The sequence below is a fragment of the Lynx canadensis genome, chromosome A2, assembly GCF_007474595.2.
Source record: "Lynx canadensis isolate LIC74 chromosome A2, mLynCan4.pri.v2, whole genome shotgun sequence".
Taxonomy (NCBI): domain Eukaryota; kingdom Metazoa; phylum Chordata; class Mammalia; order Carnivora; family Felidae; genus Lynx; species Lynx canadensis.
Window position 1 is genome coordinate 119,033,240 of NC_044304.2, and position 24,863 is coordinate 119,058,102.

General features: G+C 38.8%; 1 protein-coding gene and 1 non-coding gene across 5 annotated transcripts in view; one reads left to right on the forward strand and one right to left on the reverse strand.

The window, feature by feature from the left end:
* TAX1BP1 (Tax1 binding protein 1) overlaps nt 1–24,863 on the forward strand; it is a 92,161-nt gene that overhangs the window by 46,290 nt on the left and 21,008 nt on the right. For 2 of the 4 annotated variants that reach the window (XM_030308151.2, XM_030308152.2), the window contains exons 9-14: nt 4,157–4,381; nt 4,913–5,059; nt 6,683–6,800; nt 8,031–8,134; nt 11,256–11,381; nt 15,041–15,112. In XM_030308151.2, coding sequence (XP_030164011.1) covers nt 4,157–4,381; nt 4,913–5,059; nt 6,683–6,800; nt 8,031–8,134; nt 11,256–11,381; nt 15,041–15,112 — 792 coding nt within the window. The remainder of the gene's footprint in view (nt 1–4,156; nt 4,382–4,912; nt 5,060–6,682; nt 6,801–8,030; nt 8,135–11,255; nt 11,382–15,040; nt 15,113–24,863) is intronic. The other 2 variants (XM_030308153.2, XM_030308154.2) reach the window with 1 other exon arrangement.
* Nucleotides 19,295–19,402, reverse strand: LOC115509534. The gene has a single exon (XR_003967419.1). It is a non-coding gene; the product is annotated as a small nucleolar RNA U13 (small nucleolar RNA).

Genomic DNA, 24,863 nt, shown 5'->3' on the forward strand with positions numbered 1-24,863 from the left:
TGTCTTCCCTATCTACAGTTGTGGTTCATTATTCTGTATAACCATAAAACCATGATCATACCTAAGAAATTTAACGTTGATAATACTCATTCATAATACAGTTTTAGTATAATCAAATTATCCCAAGTGTATATTTTTTATAAAGCGTTTTAAGTTTATTTAAAACTTGTAACAGAGACACAGAGAGCATGAGTAGGGGAGAGGCAGAGAGAGGAGGACAGGGAGAGGGGAGAGAGAGAATCCCAGGCAGGTTCTGCACTGTCAGCACAGAGCCTGACATAGGGCTAGAACTCAAGAAACCACGAGATCATGACCTGAGCCAAAACTGAGAGTCAGATGCTTAACTGACTGAGCCACCCAGGGGCCGCCACCACTCCCCCCCCCCACTATATATTTATATATAACCTTTACAGTTTCTTGACCTGGTGGTAAAGATCCACACATTCATTTGATTATTGTTGTGTTTTTGCTCTAATCTAGAATAGGGTCCCTATACACCTTTTATGATACTGATATTTTTGAAGAATTCAGGCTTGTCTGAGAAGATGGTTTGTAATCTAGATTTATTTATTGTTTCCTCAAAGCTAGATTTAGGTAATACATTTTTGGCAAGAAAAAGCCTAAATAGATGATGTCTTGTACATTATTTTGCATCAATACCAAATGTCACATAATGTTGATGTAACATTAATCATTTGTTTAAAGTTGTGTCTGCCTGAATTCATTATATGGGTGCTTTCCCCCTCTTTGTGATTACTGAGTAATATGTAGGGTAATACTTTGAGATTATGGTAACATCCTGTAATGCCAATAGCTTTTCACCCAGTATTTTTGATCCCTTAATGATCCTCACCTGCATCAGTTATTATTAAATTAATGATTACAAAATGGTCACTTAAAAATTTTTCTTTTACACTTATTAGTAGGTATTCTTTCTTAGCTTTTTTTTTTAATGTTTATTTTTGAGAGAGAGAGTAAGCAGAGCTGGGGAGGGGCAGAGAGAAAGGGACACGCAGAATCGGAAGCAGGCTCCAAGCCCCATGCTGTCAGCACAGAGCTCGACATGGGCCTCGAACTCAACAGACCATGAGATCATGACCTGAGCTGAAGTCGGATGCTTAACTGACAGAGCCACCCAGGCGCCCCTATTCTTTAAATCTTTTGATTGAGTCTTGTGTTTGGAATATGTTAAATAGTTGCATCATTCAAAAGTGAAAATAATTACAAAAATATTTACTGTCTCTTCCCTAAAAAAACCTTTTTTTTTTTTTTTTACATATACACATATGTAACGATTTCCCATTAGTTTTTAGTTTATCCTTCTCTTTTTGCAAAAATAAGCATGTGCATACATACACACTCTTAAAAATAGGTGCCATGCTATATACATACTTTTTTGCACCTTTTTTTGTCATTTAAAATGTGTAGTTTAATGGTTTTCAGTGTATTCACAGAGTTATACAACTAATACTGCAGTAAATTTAGGAATATTTTTATTACCCCCCAAAGAAACCGTACCCATTAGCAGTTACTCCATATTCTCATTTGCTTCTCCCCCTCCCCCCAGTCCTAATTAATCATTGATTTACTTTTTTTTTTTTGGATATATAAAGAGCTTTATATTTATTTCTCATGAACCATGAGAACATGACCTGAGCCGAAGTTGGCCGCTTAACCGAATGAGCCACTCAGGCACCCCTAAAATTTACATTTTATAAAAAATTAGAATATTTATAACAGTGTTCCAAAACCTCTTAAAAAATTTTTTTATGGAAAATCTGGACATCTTGTATGAGAACGCATATAGATCTTTCTCATTCACTATAACAGCTGTATAGTATCCCTCGTTTAATAGCTGTGTATGGGGGCGCCTGGGTGGCGCAGTCGGTTAAGCGTCCGACTTCAGCCAGGTCACGATCTCGCGGTCCGTGAGTTCGAGCCCCGCGTCGGGCTCTGGGCTGATGGCTCAGAGCCTGGAGCCTGTTTCCGATGCTGTGTCTCCCTCTCTCTCTGCCCCTCCCCCGTTCATGCTCTGTCTCTCTCTGTCCCAAAAAATAAATAAACGTTGAAAAAAAAAAAAAATTTAATAGCTGTGTATGTAATTGTTTTTTAGTTGTGTACAGTCCTTAGCTTTTATAAGCATGCCGCTTATGCAAACATCATCCTTGTACAAATATCTAGGCACGTGTATATATCAAGAAAAAATTAGTTATTTTCAAATTGCTTTTCAAAAAAATTAATACCCCAGCATTTGTATTTACTAGTGTTTGTGATGGTAGCACAGACTTCCATCGTGTGAAGGATATATAATAGAATTTATAATAAATTCTCATATTAGATATTCTCGGTTTTAAATAATTTTTCATTATTTTAATATTGTACTGAATCCCTGTAAAGCTAAATTTAATGTCCATACCTTTTATTAATTTTCTTGGAAACTCATAAAAATAAAATTGCTAGATCAAAACCTGTGTGATTTTTCAAGGTGTTGATGAATGTTATAAAAATCTGGTGAAAAACTTTACACCAGCTACATGTACATAAGCCTAACCGTTCATGAATTTGCTAATTACCCTAAAGTCATCTGAATATTGGAGTATTCCTGTTTTTTAATCTTTGTTAATTGAAAGAAATTGATGTTTGTTTTAACTTCTTTGTTGATGAGTGGAGTATTTTTTTTTTTTTTGTATGCATAATGGCCATTTCTGTCTTTTAAGAAAAAGTTCACGGTAGGGGTGCCTGGATGGCTTAGTTAGGTGTCTGACTTCAGCTCAGGTCATTGTTTTCATGGTCATGTGTTCGAGCCCTGCGTCGGGCCCTGTGCTCCCAGCTCAGAGCCTGGAGCCTGCTTCCCATTCTGTGTCTCCCTCTCTCTCTGCCCCTCTCCTGCTCATGCTCTGTCTCTCAAAAATAAACAATTTTTAAAAATTTCATGGTTATGCCTTTCTCCAATTTTTGGGGTTTTTTTGTGGTTAGAGTTTTTTGATTTGAAAAAATGCTGATTAGAAAATAATTTTATATTCCAAACATTTTCTTCTACTAGTTTTATTGTTGCTCTTTTGCTGATGATATTTACATAGTTAGATCTGTTAATGTTGTATCTACAAATATTTTCTTCACCTCAGTGTACATAATCCTTTATATTTCCTTCTAAGGAGCTAACAGTTTTTTAAAAATGTTTATTTATTTTGAGAGAGAGAGAGAGTGTGCGCATGTGAGTGTGGTAGGGGCAGAGTGAGGGAGACAGAGGATCCGAAGTGGGCTCTGTGCTGACAGCAGAGACCCTGATGCAGGGCTCGAACTCACGAACTGTGAGATCATGACCTGAACCGAAGTTGAATGGTTAACGAACTGAACCACCCATGCGCCCCAGGAGCTAACAATTTAAAAACCAAGAATGGATTGCACTTTTTCTCAGTTCATATTATTTGTAGTACAAAGATAAAAAATAGGAAACTAGATGTGTTGGGCTCATAATATTAAAGGAAATAATTTTACTATGGCAATTTAAACTTTTTTTCTCTTTTTTTTTTCTTAACAGTAATTTTAACTTTTTAAGATACTTTTAGGTTAGGTAAGAGGGGCTGATTACTTTTTTATCTTCCCATTGTCTCAACTTTGATATTTGTGTATCAAATGTTTTATTTTTAGAACTAAGTTTTAAATCTGCCCTGTGGTTTCATAACGATATGGTATATGAATATTATATCGGATATGTTTTCGGTTAGTTAATAGGAAACTTAACCAAAATTTTTGTAATTACAGAGAAGTTTTTGAAATTATTTTTATTGGTAATCAAAAAGTGTGAGTCAGTAAGTAGTTCTAGCTGTTAGAGATTTTGGGGGACAGGAACTTTCATTCAAATTTCTTTTTAACCAGGGATTTAAATATTGGGCATGTTGCTTGACTTATCAACTTAAGTTTACATGTGTTTAATGTGGTAGAGATACTGAGTGCATTGGATTGTTATCTGGGGATTCTAACACAAAGTCCTATCATAAGTTTTTTTTAATAGACTTCTCTATTTTAAGTCATGAGTAGAAAACCAGTGTTTAATTTAAAACTTTGATCTGTTGAAATATGAGTAAAACTTGTTTCTGCTACTGTTTTTACTTTAATGGTTTCGTTGCTAACGTATTTATCTGCTTTTCTTCAGGAAGATACTTTTCTTTTAAAGGAGCAACTTCGTAAAGCAGAGGAACAGGTTCAGGCAACTCGGCAGGAAATTGTCTTTCTGGCTAAAGAACTTAGTGATGCTGTAAATGTGAGAGATAAAACAATGGCAGATCTGCATACTGCACGCTTGGAAAATGAGAAAGTAAAAAAGCAGTTAGCTGATGCAGTGGCAGAACTTAAACTAAATGTTGTGAAAAAAGACCAGGTAAAGTGGGCCAATTTTGAATTTTCATTTTGATCAAAAGCTCACTAGAACTTACAAAATAGATTGGGTTATGTCAGAATAAGGTCAGATTCCTGATCACAGAAATTTAAATTTCCATTCATTTTGTTTAGTCATTGTAACTTTTTGGGTTGAAATTAATGTAAACTTTAAGAAAAACTTAAGTAGGCAAATGCTTAATGGTTAGTAAGAACTGCTCTGTTATTAAACTTTCTGATGTCAGGTATATATTGCTTTGTTTGGAATTTTTTATTTATTAGCTTCATAAAGTGGTATTATGGTTATTTAACAGGGTAGTACTTATTCCTCAGGAGGGGGATTGTTCTTCTTTAGTTTTTTAATGAACCTTAGTCCTAAGAATATAAAGCTAGATTTATTAGGAGCTAATGTGGCTCTGTTGCCCAAACTCCAAAACAAATAAAAACTAGAAGCCAGAAAGAAAAAAGTAAAAGGAAGTTGGGATTTACTATTACATGTGAGATAGGAGATTTTTATCTTTTATTTTTCTCATAGGAAAAGTCTGATACACTAGAACACGAACTGAGAAGAGAAGTTGAAGATTTGAAACTTCGTCTTCAAATGGCAGCAGATCATTATAAAGAAAAATTCAAGGAATGCCAGAGGCTCCAAAAACAAATAAACAAACTTTCAGACCAATCAGTAAGGACAATTGAATTCTTACCGAATAGTTCCTTTATCAGTATTTTTGTTTACAAATCAAATTTATAGTAGTCTAAAGTTTTATTTATTTAACTAATCTCTACACCCCACACGGGGCTCAAACTCAACAACCTCAACGTCAAGAGTTGTGTACTCTTCTGACTGACCCAGCCTGGCACCCCCAAATTTATAATACTCTAGGGGCGCCTGGGTGGCGCAGTCGGTTAAGCGTCCGACTTCGGCCAGGTCACGATCTCGCGGTCCGTGAGTTCGAGCCCCGCATCAGGCTCTGGGCTGATGGCTCGGAGCCTGGAGCCTGTTTCCGATTCTGTGTCTCCCTCTCTCTCTGACCCTCCCCCGTTCATGCTCTCTCTCTCTCTCTGTCCCCCCAAAAATAAAATAAACGTTGAAAAAAATATTAAAAAAAAATTTATAATACTCTAAATATCAACCTTTTGAATATAATTTATCTCTGCATGAATTGAAGTGATTGGCCTAATGTTTGTAATGATATATGTTGGTTTAAATTTGAAATTTTTATGTGCTGGAAACCCAAGAAAGGAAGCAAGGGCAGCAGCAGGGGAAAACAGGGAGGGAAGGCCCTCTTTCTTGACCGTTTCCCTCTAAGTTCTTGTTAAATGTCTTCACTTAAAAACTCTGTACATATTGAATCCCTCCTGTGACTGATGCCTGTCCTCAGTGGGGTTCACTGTTGGTTATCCTCAGAGTCAAAGATGGTTTCTCGTTGTCATTATTGGGTTCTTCCATCCTAGTCATAGCCACTAGACTAGGAAGAGTTAATGTAGCTAACTGTTGTGTATTCCATCTGAGAGGGTAAGCAGATTTAATGAAAACAAAGAAATTGTTTCTGTTTTGGTGTGTGATTTATTTATTTGAGAGGGCATGCTGCATGTGCCATTGGTGGGGATGGAGGAGAGAGAGAGAGACTATCTCAAGCAGGTGCCACGCTTCGTGCAGAGCCTGCTGTGGGGCTCAATCCCATGACCTTGGGATCGTGACCCAAGGCTAATTTAAGAGTTGGATGCTTAACTGAGCCATCCAGGTGCCCCTTGGTGTGTGTTTTAATGTGGGTCCTTAAATTGTACTCAAATATAAGGTTTGCTATGTAATGGAATGCTGGAAGTAAAGAAACACATTTAAAACCTGCGGTTGAAAATGATACCAAGTTCCCTCTGCAAACAAAATTTGCTATAAAGACTTTTATTTGTATACTGTATTGATACAGATGATATTTACACAGAAATGCATGTGGTAAGCTAGGAATGCTTTTGTGAAAAAATATACTTTAAGTATGACCCACATGTATGGGTTTTGGTTGAGGCCTGTAAGTATATTATGACTTTGTAGTAGATGACCTATGAGATTTCTGTGATTGGCTTGCTTTGGTAGTAGTTTGATCATTTGGCAAGGAAAACCAAAATAAAGTTTTTGTCTGTTGTAACTTTTAGGTCAGTTAGTAAAGTGATGGGTGTTACCTTTAGTCTTTGCTGGTCTTTAAGACACAATAGCAGCTTTGTAGACTTCTCAGAATTTCTTTATGTGACAATTACTAAAGGAAGGAAATATAACTCATATAACAGTTTGTTGTTACATTTTGAATAGGCCAATAGCACCAGTGTCTTAACAAAGAAAATCGGAAATCAGCAAAAAGTGAACGATGCTTCAATAAACACAGACCCAGCTACTACTGCCTCTAATGTAGATGTAAAGCCTTCTACAGGTAAAAATCTTTTAGCCATTTTGTGTAGTGTCCTGCCTTGATGAGTATTGATACTTATTTATACTGCCTTATTCCAAGTGTGTGAGTCTTAGGGAGCTTCTGAAAATTCTTATGAGAGGATTAAGGCAAAGATAAAGTAAGGGGCTTAATAGTAAGAAAGTCTTACATGTGAAATAGATAAAATGAGTGTGAACTAGTATTTATCTTCATGAGAATATTCATAAGTATTAAATGAGCTGGAGTTTGTAAGCTTAAATGGTTATAGCAGTTAGGCTATAGGATAGAAGCCAATAATTGAATTTTTAATTAATATTCCACTAAATCTGTGGAATCTCGAGGCATTTAAGGTAATTCAGTTGTATAGTTCTGTTGCAGGGGGTGGGGTGGGGATTAATCTCCTGTTCTATTTATGTTTCTCTCTCTTTTTTTTTTTTTTCATTTAATTTTTTTGACCCGGGTACTATGTGGTTAGTATACCTATTGGTGGGCAAGTTAAATTTTTATTAGTTTATTAACTTCTAGAATAGATTAGGAAGATCTGGTGAATGTATGAACATGACAATTTGAATTAAGTCTAGGTTTTCACTTGTCCTAATTTCTTTTTTTCACTTTATGTTAAAGATTGACAATAACGGAAGTCAGCACTCAAGTATATAAAAATACATTTCCTAATGTAGTGTTTGGGGTAATTGCTGTTTTAGACTTTTTAAATGTGTTGTAATTTTCCCATGCTATTAAATATTTAATCAGGTTCAGCCACTATATAATAGGATCCTGACTTCTATTTATTTACACTTTTTGTAGTATGTAGAGTGGTGTTGTGTAAGTTACTTAATACTCACTGAATAGTAATGAAGGACTAGAAAAATAAAGTGTTTTCTCAGAGTATGGCTTTCTGTTTATCCTGTGTATTCAGTTACATGAAGAGAACAAGCATGCCATTTAAGAACTATTTTTAGCTGATTAAAAAAATCACTTTTCATTACTGAGTGTGATCTTGTTTCTGGCCAGACTGACATTTTAAAAAATCTCACGTAGAGTTTATACTGTCTTTATTTAGTGTATGATTAGATGTTTTTAATATTTCTCTCCTTCATTGTTCCATTTATTGTATCTCACAGTATACTGACCTTTAAGTTATTTTGAACAGGAAGATAATATGGGGGCAAAATAATTTTTAATATTATTTTCTGTCTTGATAATTGATAATATTATTTTCTTGTCTAATAGCTGAGACAGATTCTGACATTGTAACAAAGGGACAAGTCTGTGAAATGACCAAAGAAATTGCTGACAAAACAGAAAAATACAATAAATGTAAACAGCTCTTGCAGGTAAGCTGGCTCTCTTGTGTGAGATCTATCAGATATAATGGCTTAGCTTACTTATATTTATATTTATATTTATTTATAAATCTTGGGGTTTCTTTTTCGTATCCATATACTGGTATTGAGTTTCACTTTTGAGATGATGAGAGGGGTTGTTTTGTGTACCTGCACACATAGGCCTGTATGTAAAATTATCCTAACATCATTAGTGTCCTTTCTTGATAATGGGCAAGTGATTAATTGAGGCTGGATAGAATTTGATAAAGGGAAGTGCTCTTTTTATATTCCCTGTATTAATAGCAAAGAATTTTACCACATCTTAAATTGACCAGAATTATAAAGTGGGAAAAGAGAATGTTAACCAAATGAGCTATTGCTTTTATGGTGTTACTTATTGTGACTATTTTAAAAAATTTTTTTTTTTCAACGTTTATTTATTTTTGGGACAGAGAGAGACAGAGCATGAACGGGGGAGGGGCAGAGAGAGAGGGAGACACAGAATCGGAAACAGGCTCCAGGCTCTGAGCCATCAGCCCAGAGCCCGACGCGGGGCTCGAACTCACGGACCGCGAGATCGTGACCTGGCTGAAGTCGGACGCTTAACCGACTGCGCCACCCAGGCGCCCCTATTGTGACTATTTTAAAACTGTATTCTTCATACATTTCAGTTTTACAACTGTCTTGGTAGCATTCACTCCCGGAGTATTTCAAGGACAGAGGGAAAATGCTTCTCATTTATACCTGATTTGGAGAAGGGAGGCAAAGGCGTTTTGTGTTTGTGATTTTTTAATTTTTTGTGAGTGTGTGTATTTTTCTGTGCATGTAGAGAGGAAAGAGATATTTAGAACTATAGAATAATGTTCATACATTAGTTCAATGTTACTGTAGTAATTAAAATATTTTGTTACTGCCTTCTAAATAGTACTTAATCTTTTAAACTTTGAAAGTTTTTGTTCCTTTCTTCTGTAGAAGGATCGATGAGAATAGTTTTACCCTTGAGTTAAAGTAGTTGTTTATGAGGGACTAAACTTTTTTCATCAAGTCTGAAACAATTCAGGATGCCTGTTTTTTAAAATGTCATCATACAGTATTACCGAAAGGATGATAGAATGTTCCTAAGCCAAAAACTTCCTCAAGGTACATATTTTTTCCAAGTTGTGTTGAGGTGCAGTAGACTGCATATATTTGTTGAAATCCAGTGAACTGCTTATATTCGTTTAAAAAAATGTTTTTTAATGTTTATTTTTGAGAGAGACAGAGCTCAAGTGGGGGAGGGGTAGAGAGAGAGAGAGAGAGAGAGAGGGAAACACAGAGTCCCAAGCAGGCTCCAGGCTCTGAGCTGTTAGCACAGAGCCCGATGCGGGCTCAAACCCACAAACCCTGAGATCATGACCTGAGCTGAAGTTGGACACTTAATCAACTGAGCCACCCAGGTGCCTTGAGCTGTATAAAATCTGCAGTTTGATCAGTTTTGCCATACATACAGTTGTGAAAATATTATAGTGCCAAGATAACATTTCTATTACTTGCCAAAGTTTTTATGTACCCATTTGGTATACGTGCTGCTGAAATGAGCAGTTCTATTTGGAACTCATTCCTCCCTCTATTGCCATCCCCAGGAAACTGTTGGCTTGCTTTCTGCCACTGTAGCCTACCTTTTATACAGTTTGTATAAATGCGGTCATATGGTATATACTCTTTTTTTTTTCCTGTCCTCTTTCAGCATAATTATTTTGAAATTTATCCATGTTGTTGCTTTTATTGGTAGTTCATTTTCCTTTTTATTGGGAGAGTTCAGATCTTTGCTGTTTTAAACATTGAGTTCATTTTATTACTGAATTGTAAGCTTTATTGTGGGTAGAAGTCTTTTGAAACATGTTTGGGAAATATTTTCTCCCAGTCTGTAACTTGCCTTTTCATTTCCTTAACGGTGTTTTTAGAAAAACTTTTGATTAAGTACAGATTTATCAATTTGCTCTTTAATGTTTTGTGCTTTTTATGTTCTTTTTTTTAAGTTTATTTATTTTGAGAGATAGCAAGCAGGGAAGGGGCAGAAAGAGGCAGACAGAATCCCACGTAGACTCTGTGCTGTCAGTGCAGGGCCTGATGGGGCTTGAACTCAAGAGCCGTGAGATCATGACCTGAACTGAAATCAAGAGTCAGATGCTCAACTGACTGAGCCACACACGCACCCCTCTGCTTTTTATGCTCTAAGAAGCACACACCTATAATCCAACTTGTAAAGATTTTTTCTTCCATGAGTTTTATAGTCCTGGGTTTCACTAAATTTAGGCCTGTTAAAAATTTTAAGTTTATTTTTGTGTGTGGTGTGAGGTATGGTAATGGATAGTAAGTTGATCTAGGATTAATTGCTAAAAAGTTGCTTAGAGCATATTTTTAAACTTTTACCTTGAATATAAGACATTCAAAATGAAATTGCCAATTTACCCTTTTGTCATGGTTTGTAACTCCTTTCTTTTAATATTCTTGGTTGTAGAGAAGAGCATTGTATAAGAAGTCAACCTAGATAATATCTTGGTTAGGAAATCCCAGAGTTTTATTTGTCTACATCTGGAAGCAGCTTCATTATAATCATACGATTCTTTTTTCTTTTTTCTTACCTCTCTTTGCAAAAGTTGTATATGCTTATTGTGAAATCTTAGGCATTATAGAAATAAAGAGTAAAAATGGTAAAAGGTACCATCATGATCCTGATTCCAAGTGATGAGAGCTATTCATATTGTTTATATTGTTTATTTTGTTTATATTGTTTATTATTGTTTATTCATTTGTTTATATTTTTCTACACAACATGATATAGAGTCATATAAGATTGTGCTAACTTTTAAAACAAAAATAAGATTATACTGTATATTTTGTTTTTGCAACTTGCTATTTTAAATTAATGTATCTTGTTCCTTGTTAATGTGTGGATCTACTTTGTTCTGTTAAATATATACTATTTCATTGTATGGACTTAAAATGATTTTTCCCATTGTCTACTGACATTATTTCAGTTTTTCTATTGTTAGTGTTAAAATGAAACAGTACATATCTAAATATGTTCATAAAGACAATGGCTGTATCTGTGTTTTTAAAAGTCTTTGGTAATTCTAATTTCATTTAGGATGAGAAAACAAAATGCAATAAATATGCCGATGAACTTGCAAAAATGGAACTGAAATGGAAAGAACAAGTGGAGATTGCTGAAAATATAAAACTAGCACTAGCTGAAGTAGAGGACAATTACAAAGTAAGTATTTGTATAACGTGAGGCAGGTGCACCTGGTACTTTTGCAGATGTGTTAGCTATAATTTTTATCAATCTGATGTGCAGTTTTAACATAGATAATTGGGATAGTATTTTTGTGTATAAGTAAAAATGTACTACATGTTTAGTGGAGTACAGTTAATTAACTATGAACTGAAAAAATGAATACCCATACATATTACCATTGTGGCTTTAATTCTGTTCATTTTGATGGCTAATTAAAATGATATCTTTTAATTTTGCTTCATTTCTAAGATGAAAAGTGATCATTTCATTATCATATTTGTTCATTAATATGTTTTTTAATGTTTATTTATTTTTGAGAGAGACACAGAGTGCAAGTGGGGGAAGGGCAGAGAAAGAGGGGGAGACACAGAATCCAAAGCAGGCTTCAGGGTCTGAGCTGTCAGCACAGAGCCCGACGTGGGTTTCTAACCCACAGACTGCAAGATCATGACCTGAGCCGATGCTTAACTGACGGAGTCACCCAGGCACCCCCCTATTTATTCATTTAGAAACAAACATGAGTGTATGTAAAATTATTTTAGGGCCTCAGGGCTCCTGGGTGGCTCAGTTTGTTGAGTGTCTGACTCTTGGTTTCAGCTTAGGTCATGATCTCATCGTATGTGGATTCGAGCCCTGCATTGGGCTCCACACTGACAGTGTGAGGCCTGCATGGGATTCTCATTCTGTCTCTGTCTCCCTCTCAATCTCTCTCAAATATATTGAAAAAAATAATTTTAGGGCCTTGACATTTTTGTGGGGATATAATAATATGATTAGTAATTTTAAAATTTATATGAGTGTTATTAAATGAATCACCAAAATGTGTTACCTGTGATCCTAAAAAGTACTGCAGAGTGATGTAATCTTTTTTTAATTATGTCATTAGGAGGCCACATGTTTATTATTATTTTTCTTAAGTTTATTTTGAGAGCGAGCGAGCGTGTGCACAGAAGAGAGGGCAGAGGGAGAGGAGAGAGAGAATTCCAAACAGGCTCCGAACTGTCAGTGCAGAGCCTGACCTGGGGCTTGATCACATGAACTGAGAGATCACGACCTGAGCCGAAATCAAGAGTCAGATGTTTGACTGAGTCACCCAGGCACCCCAGTGATGCAATCTTAATTAAAATTGTTTTTGCCAGTGTGATAATAGGCAACAAACAAGCTTAAATAGTAAATTATATTTGTAAGAGTGTTAGAGAAAAAAAATAGCAGGCTGTTTAGCTAATTAATAAGTAGGAAGATATTTTTATTCTAAGGAATAAAGTATAATCTTACATATTTTGGTATCTATATGTACATGTAGTTTGCATATTTTGTGTGACTTAAAGATCAGGAAGTTTTGAATGATTTAACTTCGCTATAGTGTAGCTAATTCTACTTACAATTTTTAAATGTTCTTAAAGACACCAAAGATTAGGGTTCTCCCTGGGGGCTGGAGAAGGTGCACATTATATACTAAGGTAATTTTACTGGTGGTCTTTTCTTCGATCTTGATCTATTGTCAGAATGAAATTTTCAGACTTTTAATCAATGAGATTATTGTTTCTGGAATCGCTGTGGATATTGTTTTCAATGACTGGCAACTTTCCTTATTATAAAGTGTGAATACTGAATTTATGTGAACTTTATCTTTGCATATTGACTAGAAAAAAACTCATTTAGTAAAATTAAAGCCTACTATATAGAGAGAGCACTGTGTTAGCTTTTATCTGGGTGATCACACAGGTATGGCACAATGCTATCTATGCTTAAGGAGTTTACAGTCTACTAGAGATTGCTAGTGGTATCATGGTGATACTCACAACTCCTTGATATTCGTGACCCAGCTAATCATCTGTCAGATTCATGGGAAGTTAAATAATGTTTTTAGTTCATTAATGATCAAAGTGAGCATCAAAATTAATGTTCTAGATTATGCTGCTGGTAAAGGTGCTTGGCTTTTTGTTTAATGCCCTTTGACTTCTTTTGTACTGTTGAGATAGTACTCACTAAACAGATACTCGTTGGACAAAGCAAAATGGGATGAAGTTCTACGTGAATGATAAGTCTAAGAAGTACCTTAGAGCTGTTTTCAGGGGAATATTTAGGAGTTAAACATGGAGAAAACAGACCCTTGAAAGAGAAAACTGGAGGGGAGGAGAAGCAGAGCTCGGGAAAGAAAGAAGCGGCATTCTAAGCAGATAGAAAAGCACTAATATACAGGTTTGGGGGTGAAAAGTGCAGAGCATAGTCTGGAGATTATGAGCAATCTTGAGTAATAAGACTTCAATGTCTGTAATGGAGTAGATTGGACTTGATAGATTGAAGCCACGTTTTGGGGGGCCTAAAATGGAATTTTAGTGCTATTTGTTGTTAAGAATTTTCTAGGAGTAAAGAAAGGGACCCAACTATAGTGGGTCTTTGTGAAGTAATTTGGTAACACTGAGGGGATTTATAGGTGGAAAGAGTTTTTGAAGGTGAGAAAATCAGATAGAAATATTCTTAGAGAATTACTTGATAAAGGCCACCCCTTTGGGGACCGTCCTTGATCACTTACTCTTGAATAGGACATGAGTCTGTCAAGGAAATCTTTGAAAGGCATCCTCAGGGAAAAATCATTTGAAGGATAGTTTTGTGTTTGTATCCTTAATGCTTATAATGCAAATGGGCGGTGGTTAAATGAATGAATGACTTAGACTGACGATGTTGGGAAGAGGAGTAGGAAGTGTAACATAGCTTCCTAGCTTCAGTCACACTGGGCTCTGAGATTGGTAATATCTGTTAGCAAAAGTTAGAAAAGTAGGTTTGGGACCCTTTGCCCTCAAAATGCAGAAAGACAATAATGAAAACATGTCATCCGTCAATTGAAAAGACAGATTTGAGGGTGCCTACGGTAGTTCAGTCAGTTAAGTGCCCGACTCTTGATTTTGGCTCAGGTCATGATCTCACAGCCCACATCGGACTCTGTGCTGACAGTGCAGAGTCTGCTTTGGATTCTCTCTCCTTCCCTCTCTGCTTCCCCACCACCACTTGAATGTGACCGTCCTTCTCTCTCCCGCTCTCCTCCCCACCCACCCCCTCCTGCCCCAAAATAAGTCAATAAACTTAAAAAGAGAGGCACCTGGGTCGCTCAGTCGGTTAAACATCCAGCTTCGGCTCAGTCATGATCTTGTGGTTCACCATTTTGGGCCCTGTGTTGGGCTCTGTGTTGACAGCTCAGATTCTGTGTCTCCCCTTCTGTTTGCCCCTCCCCTGCTTGCTCGCTCTCTCTCTCTGTCTCTCTCTCTCTCAAAAGTAAATAAACACTTAAAAAAGAAAAGTACTGTATCTATAAAAAAGATTTGGACCTTGGGGAAGAAAGAGGTGTGCCACATTAGTTAATAGTTGTGATTTTTCCCATGGGGATCATAGTTGAAGGCATAGAAAAAAGGAAGTTTTCAGGGGGAATATAGAGAGAAGAAGCCAAAGAAGAAACTTCGAGAACACGCAAATTTAAATTTTGGGGGGGGGATAATATCCAGAGATGTCAAAGAATAAGACCCAAGGAAATACATGGGTTATGGTAATAGTAAGTATTTTGATAGAATGGTATAAACTAGCTCTTGATGTGTAGGGAGAGAGTGGATAATGAAAAAAATGATGATTTCTTTTTTCAGCTTCAGTTGGCAGAGAAAGACAAAGAAATAAATGGACTGACGACACATTTGGAAAAACTCTCCGGGGAGAAGGTATCGAACGGTGTACTTGAACATCTTTCATGAGACAGTGAATGATACTACAGCTTTATGAAGACACACATTTTATAATCACGTGAGGGTGGCTAAAAAAAAGTTAAATTAAGGGCACCTGGGTGACTCAGTGGGTTGAGCGTTCGACTCTTGATTTTGGCTGGGTCATGATGCTAGGGTCATGGGCTCGAGCCCTGCTGAGCTCCTTGCTGAGCATGGAGCATGCTTAGGATCCTCTCTGTCCCTCTGCCCCTCTCCTCTGCTTCTGCATGCCTGCGCGCTCGCGCTCTCTCTTTCTCTGTCAAAAAAAAAAAAAAAAAATTAAAGTTAGGATAAAGAAAAGACTGAAGCAGATCTTAGTATGCTTAGGTGCAGAATCTTTTTAGTTAAATAATATTTTTAAAATACTTTATGAGGAAAAGGCTGAAGTGTTTAAGTTTAGCTTGCTCTTTGTTACATATATTGTATTTAATAATAGAGAAATTTTAGGATGTTTAAATTTAGAAAGAGTAAAAAATTTAAAAGTTATACATGATACTGTCTTTATCTGGTTTTCTTTTGTGAAGGAAACATTTTAGAAGTTATTTAATGGTTTATAGTGTAACTTACCCGTGAAACAGAATGTACATTTATAATGTAAAAAATGCTACAGTGCAGCATTTCACAAAGTATTGTTTGAGGTCTTTTGGGGGGCCCCATCCCCTTTTAGAGGTCTACAAAGTTACAAGCTATTTTCATAATACTAGAGTGTTATTTGCCACCCTCCCCCCCCTCCCCCCCGTGTTACATTTAAACATGCTGGTATGACAGCAGTGGTGTTAAAACTGCTGGTGTGTTAGTTTTTGAATCAAGGCAGTTGCACCAAACTCCGTTAGTGTAGTTACCATACGTGGGAGGACCCTGCCACCCCACCTTTCCTGTGCCTGTTATCTCTGCCCCGCAGCAGCATCTGGGCAATGCCAGTGGCTGCTGGTTTCTCCTGGGGCCAAAACAGATTTCCCAGCCGCCAGCGACCCAAAAGTCTGGAGAAAATTTGCTTGCCATTCTTGCTGTTGGGCAGCTCTCCAGTCCAGCGGAAGGGCTACGTGTCATGAGGGAAGCCAGGCTGTGAAGAGCCGGGTTGCTTCTGTGGCACGGGCAGAGCTTTAGAAAGATGGTCCTCGAAGCGCACCTGGTAATTGTTGCATGACGAAAGGTAATTGTCGCATGATGATCCTGCCCTGCTGCCCCCAAAATAAAAATGGGCTCGTGTTGGTCCCTCCCCTCTCCCCCCAACCACACACACTTGGGCACTAAGGGAGGTCGGTCGGTTGTCCACCTCCCCTCCTTTGCTGGGACTTGGCAACCCCAGAGAGGAGCCGCTGTGCCCTGAGTCCCAAGAGGGTCTCTGAGGGCTCCCTGCCTTGCAGCCTCCAGCAGGGGCGCCTTTGTAGTGTGAGGGCGCTGGGGCTCGCGTGGGAGGCCATGTGGCGCGGCCATTCCCACGGGAATGGCACTAGCCGCAGACTTGGCACCTCTGCTCTGGATCCTGGGTTAAACTTGAAGTTGTGTTTTAGCTGGCGTGTCTTGGCTCGTGGTCCGTGTGAGTCGGCTCTGTCAAGTCGCCATAATAAAGCTTTGTAAGGTGGCAAAAAACATGTTAACCGTTCATCTTAACCATTGCAGTAAAGGTTAAAACCAAAAAGCCTGATGATGAAACAGTAAAATAATAATCTTTCATTTTCAAAACGTTTTTTTAATCTTTGTTTTTGAGAGAGAGAGATACAGTGTGACCAGAGGAAGGGTAGAGAGAGCAGGAGACACAGAATCCGAAGCAGGCTCCAGGCTCTGAGCTGTCAGCACAGAGCCCGATGCGAGGCTCGAACTCATGAACTGCAAGATCATGACCTGAGCTGAAGTCAGATGTTCAACCGACTCGGCCACCCAGGTGCCCTGAAACAGTAAAATAGTAATCTTAATCGAAGCTTGATCTCAGGGTGCATGTCTTTTTAATATTCTATGTGATGAGATGGGAAGTACCCCCAAAGTGCTTCTGCCTGAAGTATGATGGTTATCTTAAAGTGAAGTACTTGTGCAGTTGTTTGGGTTGTGAGCTGAACTAGCTGCTTTTTTCCTAGCATATCGTTTCTGTATTAAAGAATAACTAATAAGGGTACCTGGGTGCCTCAGTTGGTTGTCTGACTCTTGATTTTGGCTCAGGTCATGATCCCAGGGTCATGGGAATGAGCCCTGTATCAGCTTTCATGCTGAGCGTGGAGCCTGCTTAAGATATCCCCACCCTCTCCCTCTCCCCGCGCCCACTCCTTGTCCCTCTCCCCCCACCTCGTCCCTCTCCCCTGCTTATGCGCTCTCGTGCACTCTAAAATATAAAAAAAAAAAAAAATGACTAGTAGACAAAATATATAGTTATTTTAAAGGTAAGGTATTTGGTAGGTGTTTTCTTGAAAAGAAGTGACCTTTAAGGAAAAAACAAGTGATAGTATTTATTGCCAGTGATAAAGTTCAGGCTTTTAAGCCAAAACTAGAATTTTGGATAACTTGTATCTGCTACCGTGAGCTTGATAATTCCCAGTGCTTAGACACTTTTCTGATGAGATGGGCAGTAATATTAAGACTGATTTTTAAAAAGTGTTCAGTTAAATTGGCCAGCATTTGGAAGATCTACATGACTCAGTGAACCAATCAAGTTTCCCAAATGACCAATGATGATACTACAAAATCACCCATGATAAGGAGGCCATTCAGATCTTACAGTTGAGTGGCGTTGCTGTGTGACAGTTGCAGAATTCTGACTTATCTTTTTTTTGTTGTTTTTAAAGTTTATTTATTTATTTAGAGAGAGAGAGAGTGTGTGTGTGTGTAAGTGGGAGGAGGGGCAGAGGGAGAGAGAGAATCCCAAGCAGGTTCTGTACTGTCCGCACAGAGCCCAGCACGTGGCTTGATCCCATGAACTCTGAGATCATGACCTGAGTTAAAATCAAGAGTCGGATGCATAGCCAACTGAGCCACCCAGGCTCCCTGATTTCTGATTTTTCAACTCCATCATTTTCTGTTTGTCCCTTAGCATTCTATAAGGAAGAAGAAGAACCTTTGGGGTGTCACAGAGCTTCCCTACCCTCTCCAGGCATGGCACTGTCTTAGCACATTGGTGTGTTCACCAATTGGAATTGTTTAAGAATTTTAAATCTGGGGTTTGAATATAATAGCATGGTTAATTAAATCATTGGTCAGGTGATTTAACTCAGTCTCCATCTTCCCTCCTATCCCTAATGTAGAGGGGGGCTGTTAGTAAAATTTCTAACTCTCTGTAGTCACGTGCTTGGTCCTTCTGGTGGAACTGAGGGCTTCCCAGGAGTCACCTTGTTAGCATAAATTATATTAGTCTAAAGGGACTTACTATGAATGACAGAAGACATTGTTGCTATTCAGGAAATTCTAAGAGTTTTAGGAGATCTTTGCTAGGAACCAGGGACAAAGGCCAAGTACATTTTTGTATCTGTGTGTGTGTATGAATATATTTTTAATTTATATTTAGGTGTCTGTGTCCATCTGTCTATCTTCCTGACAGTCGTGAGTATGAACTCTTTAGTCAGTGGATTGGAATTTGTTGCTCTTTGGTTTTGTTTTAAATATTTGTGTATTTTGAGGTGAGTGTGCAGAGGAAGAGGGAGAGACAACCTCGGGCAGGCTCCACACTGAGTGTGGAGCCCAGCGTGAGTTGAGATCATGACCTGAGCTGAAATCAAGAGTTGGATGCTTAATGGACTGAGCCACCCTGGCACCCCTAGAATTTTTTTTTTTTTTTAATGTTTATTTTTGAGAGAGAGAGAGACAGAGTGTGAGTAGGGGAGGGGCAGAGAGAGAGAGAGCGAAACATAGAATCTGAAGCAGGCTCCAGGCTCCAAGCTGTCAACACAGAACCCGACACGGGACTTGAACTCACAAACCACGAGATCATGACCTGAGCCAAAGTCGGAAGCTTAACCGACTGAGCTACCCAGGTGCCCCGGGGACCCCTAGAATTTATTACTGTTCTTAATTTGATGTTTCTACAGTTCTAGATTTGGTCAGTGGAAGCACTTTGGTTTCCTGATACTCACCTGTATCAAAAGGGTGTTGTTGATTTTTTTGAGTACTTAATATCTTTCCAGCATTGCAAGATATTCTGGCTTATCTTGTACACTTCTTCCTCCTGCCTTGCGGAGGTTGTAACAAGGTTTGAGGGAGGCACATGTCATACAACAATGGGAACAAACACCCAGTCATCACGCTTTTGAACTACAAAAGGATCTCATCGTGTACCCTTCTTAACTCATCTTTGGTTTGTCCGTTGTTGTGTTTGTTCTTTTTTAAAGTTTATTTAATTTGTTTTGAGAGAGACAGAGATAGCATGAGTGGGGAGGGGCAGTAAGAGGGAGAGAGAGAATCCCAAGCAGGCTCCATGCTGCCAGTGCAGAGCCCGACATGGGGCTCAAACCCACGAAACTGTGAGATGATCACCTGAGCTGAAATCAAGAGTTGGACACTTAACTGCTGACGCACCCAGGCACCCCTGGAATTGTCCTTTTTTTTTTTTTTTTTTGTAATAAGAACAGAGTTTTTGGCTTATTATTAGAGATGGTATTTAGAAACCAAAATATGGTCCCTCGGTGTGTCCATGATTCCTGGTGCTCATTGCCTCTAGATCTTTTCAGTGGACAGAACTAAGAAATGTTATTTTAGATATCATGAATTCTGGTCCAACTCCACACAGTTCTTCTCCTTCCTCATTTCCTATTTGTATGTCCCGTCTACCGTGAGAATTCTGGTGTCCAACAATACCGACACTTGTATGCATTTGCCAAACCCAATAATCCACAAATATTACTATGAGACAGAAACTATTAAGTAAGAATAGAATTTGAGGGGCATCTGGTGGCTCAGTTAGTTAAGCATCCAACTCTTTTTTGACTCAGGTCATGATCTCAACAGTTTTGTGAGTTCAAGCCCCACATTGGGCTCTGCGCTGACAGTGTGGAGCTTGCTTGGGCCTCTCTCTGCCCTTACCCTGCTCGAGAGCGCTCTCTCTCTCCTCCTCCTGCAAAATAAATAAACCTAGGGGGGAAAAAAAAAGAATTTGAGATTGAAGTTGTTTTTCCTGCCTCTTACGCTTTAGAGTATTATGTTGAAATAGTTTTTTCTTCTTCCTCCTCTCTCCCCTTCCTCTTTGCTTTTAGTGTGTGGGAACACAAAATGAAAAGTGGGTTATAAAGATTCCTGCAAAGGGACGCCTGGGTGACTTAGCGTTGGCTCCTGATTTGGGCTTAGGTCATGATCTCACTGTTTATGGGAGGGAGCACGGAGCCTGCTTGGGATTCTCTCCCTTCCACTCTCTGCCCCTCCCCCATTTCCATGTGCTAGTGCTCGCTTTCTCTAAAAAAAAATAAAGATTGCTACAAGTAAACAATTAAAGATAATTAAAACAATAGCACAAATGAAGAGTGAGAAAATGATTTTTTTTTAATTTCTGGTATGAGTTTTGGTCAAGCGTATTGCAAAGTTAAAACAATGATGCTCTAATCATGGGGCACCTGGGTGGCTCAGTCAGTTGAGTGTCTGACTCTTGATTTCTGCTCTGGTCATGATCCTAGCGTTGTGGAATTGAGCCCCGGGTCCAGCTCCTTACTGAGTGTGGAGTCTGCCTGGGGTTCGTTCTCTCTCCCCTCTCCCTCCACCCCCCCTCCCTTTCTCCCCCCTCTCTCTCCCTCTCCGTCTCTCTCTCCTTCTCCGTCTCTCTCTCCTTCTCCGTCTCTCTCTCCCTCTCCGTCTCTCTCTCCCTCTCCGTCTCTCTCTCCCTCTCCGTCTCTCTCTCCCTCTCCGTCTCTCTCTCCCTCTCCGTCTCTCTCTCCCTCTCCGTCTCTCTCTCTCTTCTTCCCTTTCCCCCCCCCTCCCCCCCCCCCCCCCTCCCCCTCCCCCTCCCTCTCTCCCCCCCTCTCCCTCCCTCCCCCACCTCTCCCTCTACTCCTCCCCCTGCTCACTCTCTTTCTGTAAGATAAAAAATCAGTGATGCTGTAATCAGAGCTGACAAGAAGTTGGGAAGAGATGTATATATATTACAAATGCTTCAGACAACTTTGAGATACGGATTTACTTTCAGTATTGTGAATAAGAAACCCAGCTCTAAGTGTGTATTGTGCTTAGAGATATTTGCTAATGCCAGAGAGAAGCAGTCAAGATACTTTATATATTTTACAAGTATAAAAAGACATTTTTATATGAAATATTTATATATATGATACATATATAAAATTGTTTAGAATTTATATAATGGTTATATTACCTACCTTACAATTAATATTTCTACATTAAAATGTGTTTGAGGGGCACCTGGGTGGCTCAGTTGGTTAAGCATCCGACTTCAGCTCAGGTCGTGATCTCAACGGTCCGTAAGTTTGAACCCCACATCGGGCTCTGTGCTGAGAGCTCAGAGCCTGGAGCCTGTTTCAGATTCTGTATCTCCCTCTCTCTGCCCCTTCCCCGTTCATGCCGTCTCTCTCTGTCTCTCAAAAATGAATAAACGTTAAAAAAAATTAAAATAAATAAAATAAAATGTGTTTGAAGTTTTATATAGGATATAGTCCTGAATGATTATAACTGCTTGTATGTTTTATTATGATATAAATGGCTGAAATCACATAAAATAGCATTGTAACTGTAATATACTGCACTAACAAATTTTCCCCAAACTTAATGGCTCAAAGCATTTGTTATTTCACAGCTTCTGTGAGTGAGGAGTTCGGGTGTGACTTAACTGCGTCCTCTGGTTTTAGACCTCTTACAAGCCTGCAGTTAGGTTGTCAGAGGGCTCAGTCGTCTCATGGACTAGATTTGTTTCCAGTCCCACTCAGGTGATGTCAGGATTCAGTTCCTTGGTGGTTATTAGTCCAAGGGACAGACACACTTCCTCTGCTGCCATCTTCCATGCGGTCACTCCTCTCCTGTACTCTTGACTCAGGTGAAAGGTTACTCAAAACACAGGGTAACCTTTAAAAATGTAAAGCTGATCACTTCCTTGCTTAAAGCTCCTTAATGGGCCTGTTGTGCACTTAAGATTAAACCTTAACATGTGATATTTTGTATGACTGGCCTCCATTTCTCTCTCTTCCCCTCTTAAGCCACAATGTCCTGTTTCACTATCCTCCATTGCAGAGTCTCTCTCAGTAGTTCTCAAACTTGAGCTTGTGTCAGAATCCCCCGTAGTGCCTGTTAAACCCTAGATTCCTGGGTTCCATTCCCAAAGTTTCTAATTCAGTAGGTTTGTAGTGGGGCTTGAGATTTGTGTTTCTAAGTTCCTGGTGCTGCTGTTCTGGGCACCACACTTTGAGAACTGTTCTAGTCACTCAGTCTGTACAATTCACCAATTGCCTTGTTTTCTCAGGGCCCGCATTCATGTCCTTTGTCGGGAATATTCTTGCCTACAATTCCTTATTATTTTGTTAGACTTTTTTAAGTTTAAACCTAAGAGGGGCCCTTGGGTGGCTCAGTCAGTTAAGCATCCAGCTTCAGCTCCGGTCATGATCTCATGGTTTGGTTTGCGAGTTCAAGCCCCGCATTGGGCTTCGTGCTGAGAGTGTGGATCCTGCTTGGGGTCCTGGCTCTTTCCTCTCTCTCTCTGTTCCTCCCCCACTCACACTTTCTCTCTCAGGATAAATAAGTAAACTTTTTTAAAAAAAAGAGTTTAGGGGTGCCTGGGTGGCTCAGTCGATTAAGCATCCAGTTTCGGCTCAGGTCATGATCTCATGGTTCATGGATTCGAGCCCTGCATTGAGCTCCACACTGACAGTATGGAGCCTGCTTGGGATTCTTATTCATTCTCTCTCCCTCCCTCCCCCACTTGCACTTTCTCACTTTCTCAAAAATAAATTAAAAAAAAAAAAAAGTTTATATGAGAATAGAGAGAATAATAGAATGAACTGTTGTACTCCTCACCCAACATCAGTAATTGTTATTTTATGGCTGTCTTATCTATGCAACCATAATTACCTTCCTTCTTCCCCAGTGATTTTTTTTCAACTATATTCCAGAATTCATATTGCTTCCCTCTAAATATTTAAATATTCTTTTCTTGATTCATCCTTCAAGTCCCAGATTAACTGACTCTTCCTCAGTGAGGCCTTCTTTGACCTCCCACTCTGAAGTACATACCTTTATTGAATTCACACCTGGGACCTTTACTTTTATTTCGTAGCATTTAACATAATTTGTAATGTTTATTTCTGCCTCTGCTTAATTGTAAGATACATGAAGATAGGAATTGTCCATTTTATTCACCATTTGTAGCTCCTAGTACAGTGCCTGATACTTGAAGTTAAGTATTAGTTGAATTAATAAATTAATGGGGCAAACATAATTTATAGCTTTTGCTTATAAAAACATTTGGTGAAAGAAATGTACTGGAATCAGCAATTTTATTGTCAGTAAGTACCCTGCCCTGTCAGGGTGCAATAGAAGTAGGACAGTTTGGGGGCACCTGGGTGGCTCAGTCGGTTAAGCGGCCGGCTTCGGCTCAGGTCATGATCTCGCGGTCCGTGAGTTCGAGCCCCGCGTCGGGCTCTGTGCTGACAGCTCAGAGCCTGGAGCCTGTTTCAGATTCTTTGTCTCCCTCCCTCTGACCCTTCCCTGTTCATGCTCTGTCTCTCCCTGTCTCAAAAATAAAAACGTTAAAAAAAAAAAAAAGAAGTAGGACAGTTTGTTTCTGCTTCTGGTCTCCCTGAGTTACTCCTGATTTTCTTGCTGGTGACACTGTAGTTTTATGTTACTTAAAACTGTATTTGTGAGAATTTCTGTTTCCTATTTTAACAGCTTATTTAATGTTTATCTCCCCAGTGTTATCTCAGAACCATCAGAACCCCTACCCTAGTAGGGTACAAGGTTAGGACTAAGTCCCTTTTGTGTATCACTAAAACCTAGATCCACACATAGTACCTAGAATGAACCAAGTGATTGTTGAGTGGATAAATGAAAAGTACTTACCACCATCTAACTATTTATTTTACATATTTTGTGTATTGTAGTTCTTCTTTGCCCTAGAGTATAAACTCCATATGAGCGGGAGTTTTTGTCTGTTTTGGTTATTCCAGAATCCCTAGTGCCTACCACATAGTACTCCCTAAATATTTATTGAACATGTGTGTGAATAAAAGAACTAATAGTATGAAGTAATAGCTCTCTTAAGATTAAAAACCCTACCAATTTAGGGATGCCTGACTGGCTCAATTGCTAGAGCATGTGACTCTTTTTTTTTTTTTTTATATATATGAAATTTATTGACAAATTGGTTTCCATACAACACCCAGTGCTCATCCCAAAAGGTGCCCTCCTCAATACCCATCACCCACCCTCCCCTCCCTCCCACCCCCCATCAACCCTCAGTTTGTTCTCAGTTTTTAACAGTCTCTTATGCTTTGGCTCTCTCCCACTCTAACCTCTTTTTTCTTTTTTCCCCTCCCCTCCCCCATGGGTTCCTGTTAAGTTTCTCAGGATCCACATAAGAGTGAAACCATATGGTATCTGTCTTTCTCTGTATGGCTTATTTCACTTAGCATTACACTCTCCAGTTCCATCCACGTTGCTATAAAAGGCCATATTTCATTTTTTCTCATTGCCACATAGTTTTCCATTGTGTATATATACCACAATTTCTTTATCCATTCATCAGTTGATGGACATTTAGGCTCTTTCCATAATTTGGCTATTGTTGAGAGTGCTGCTA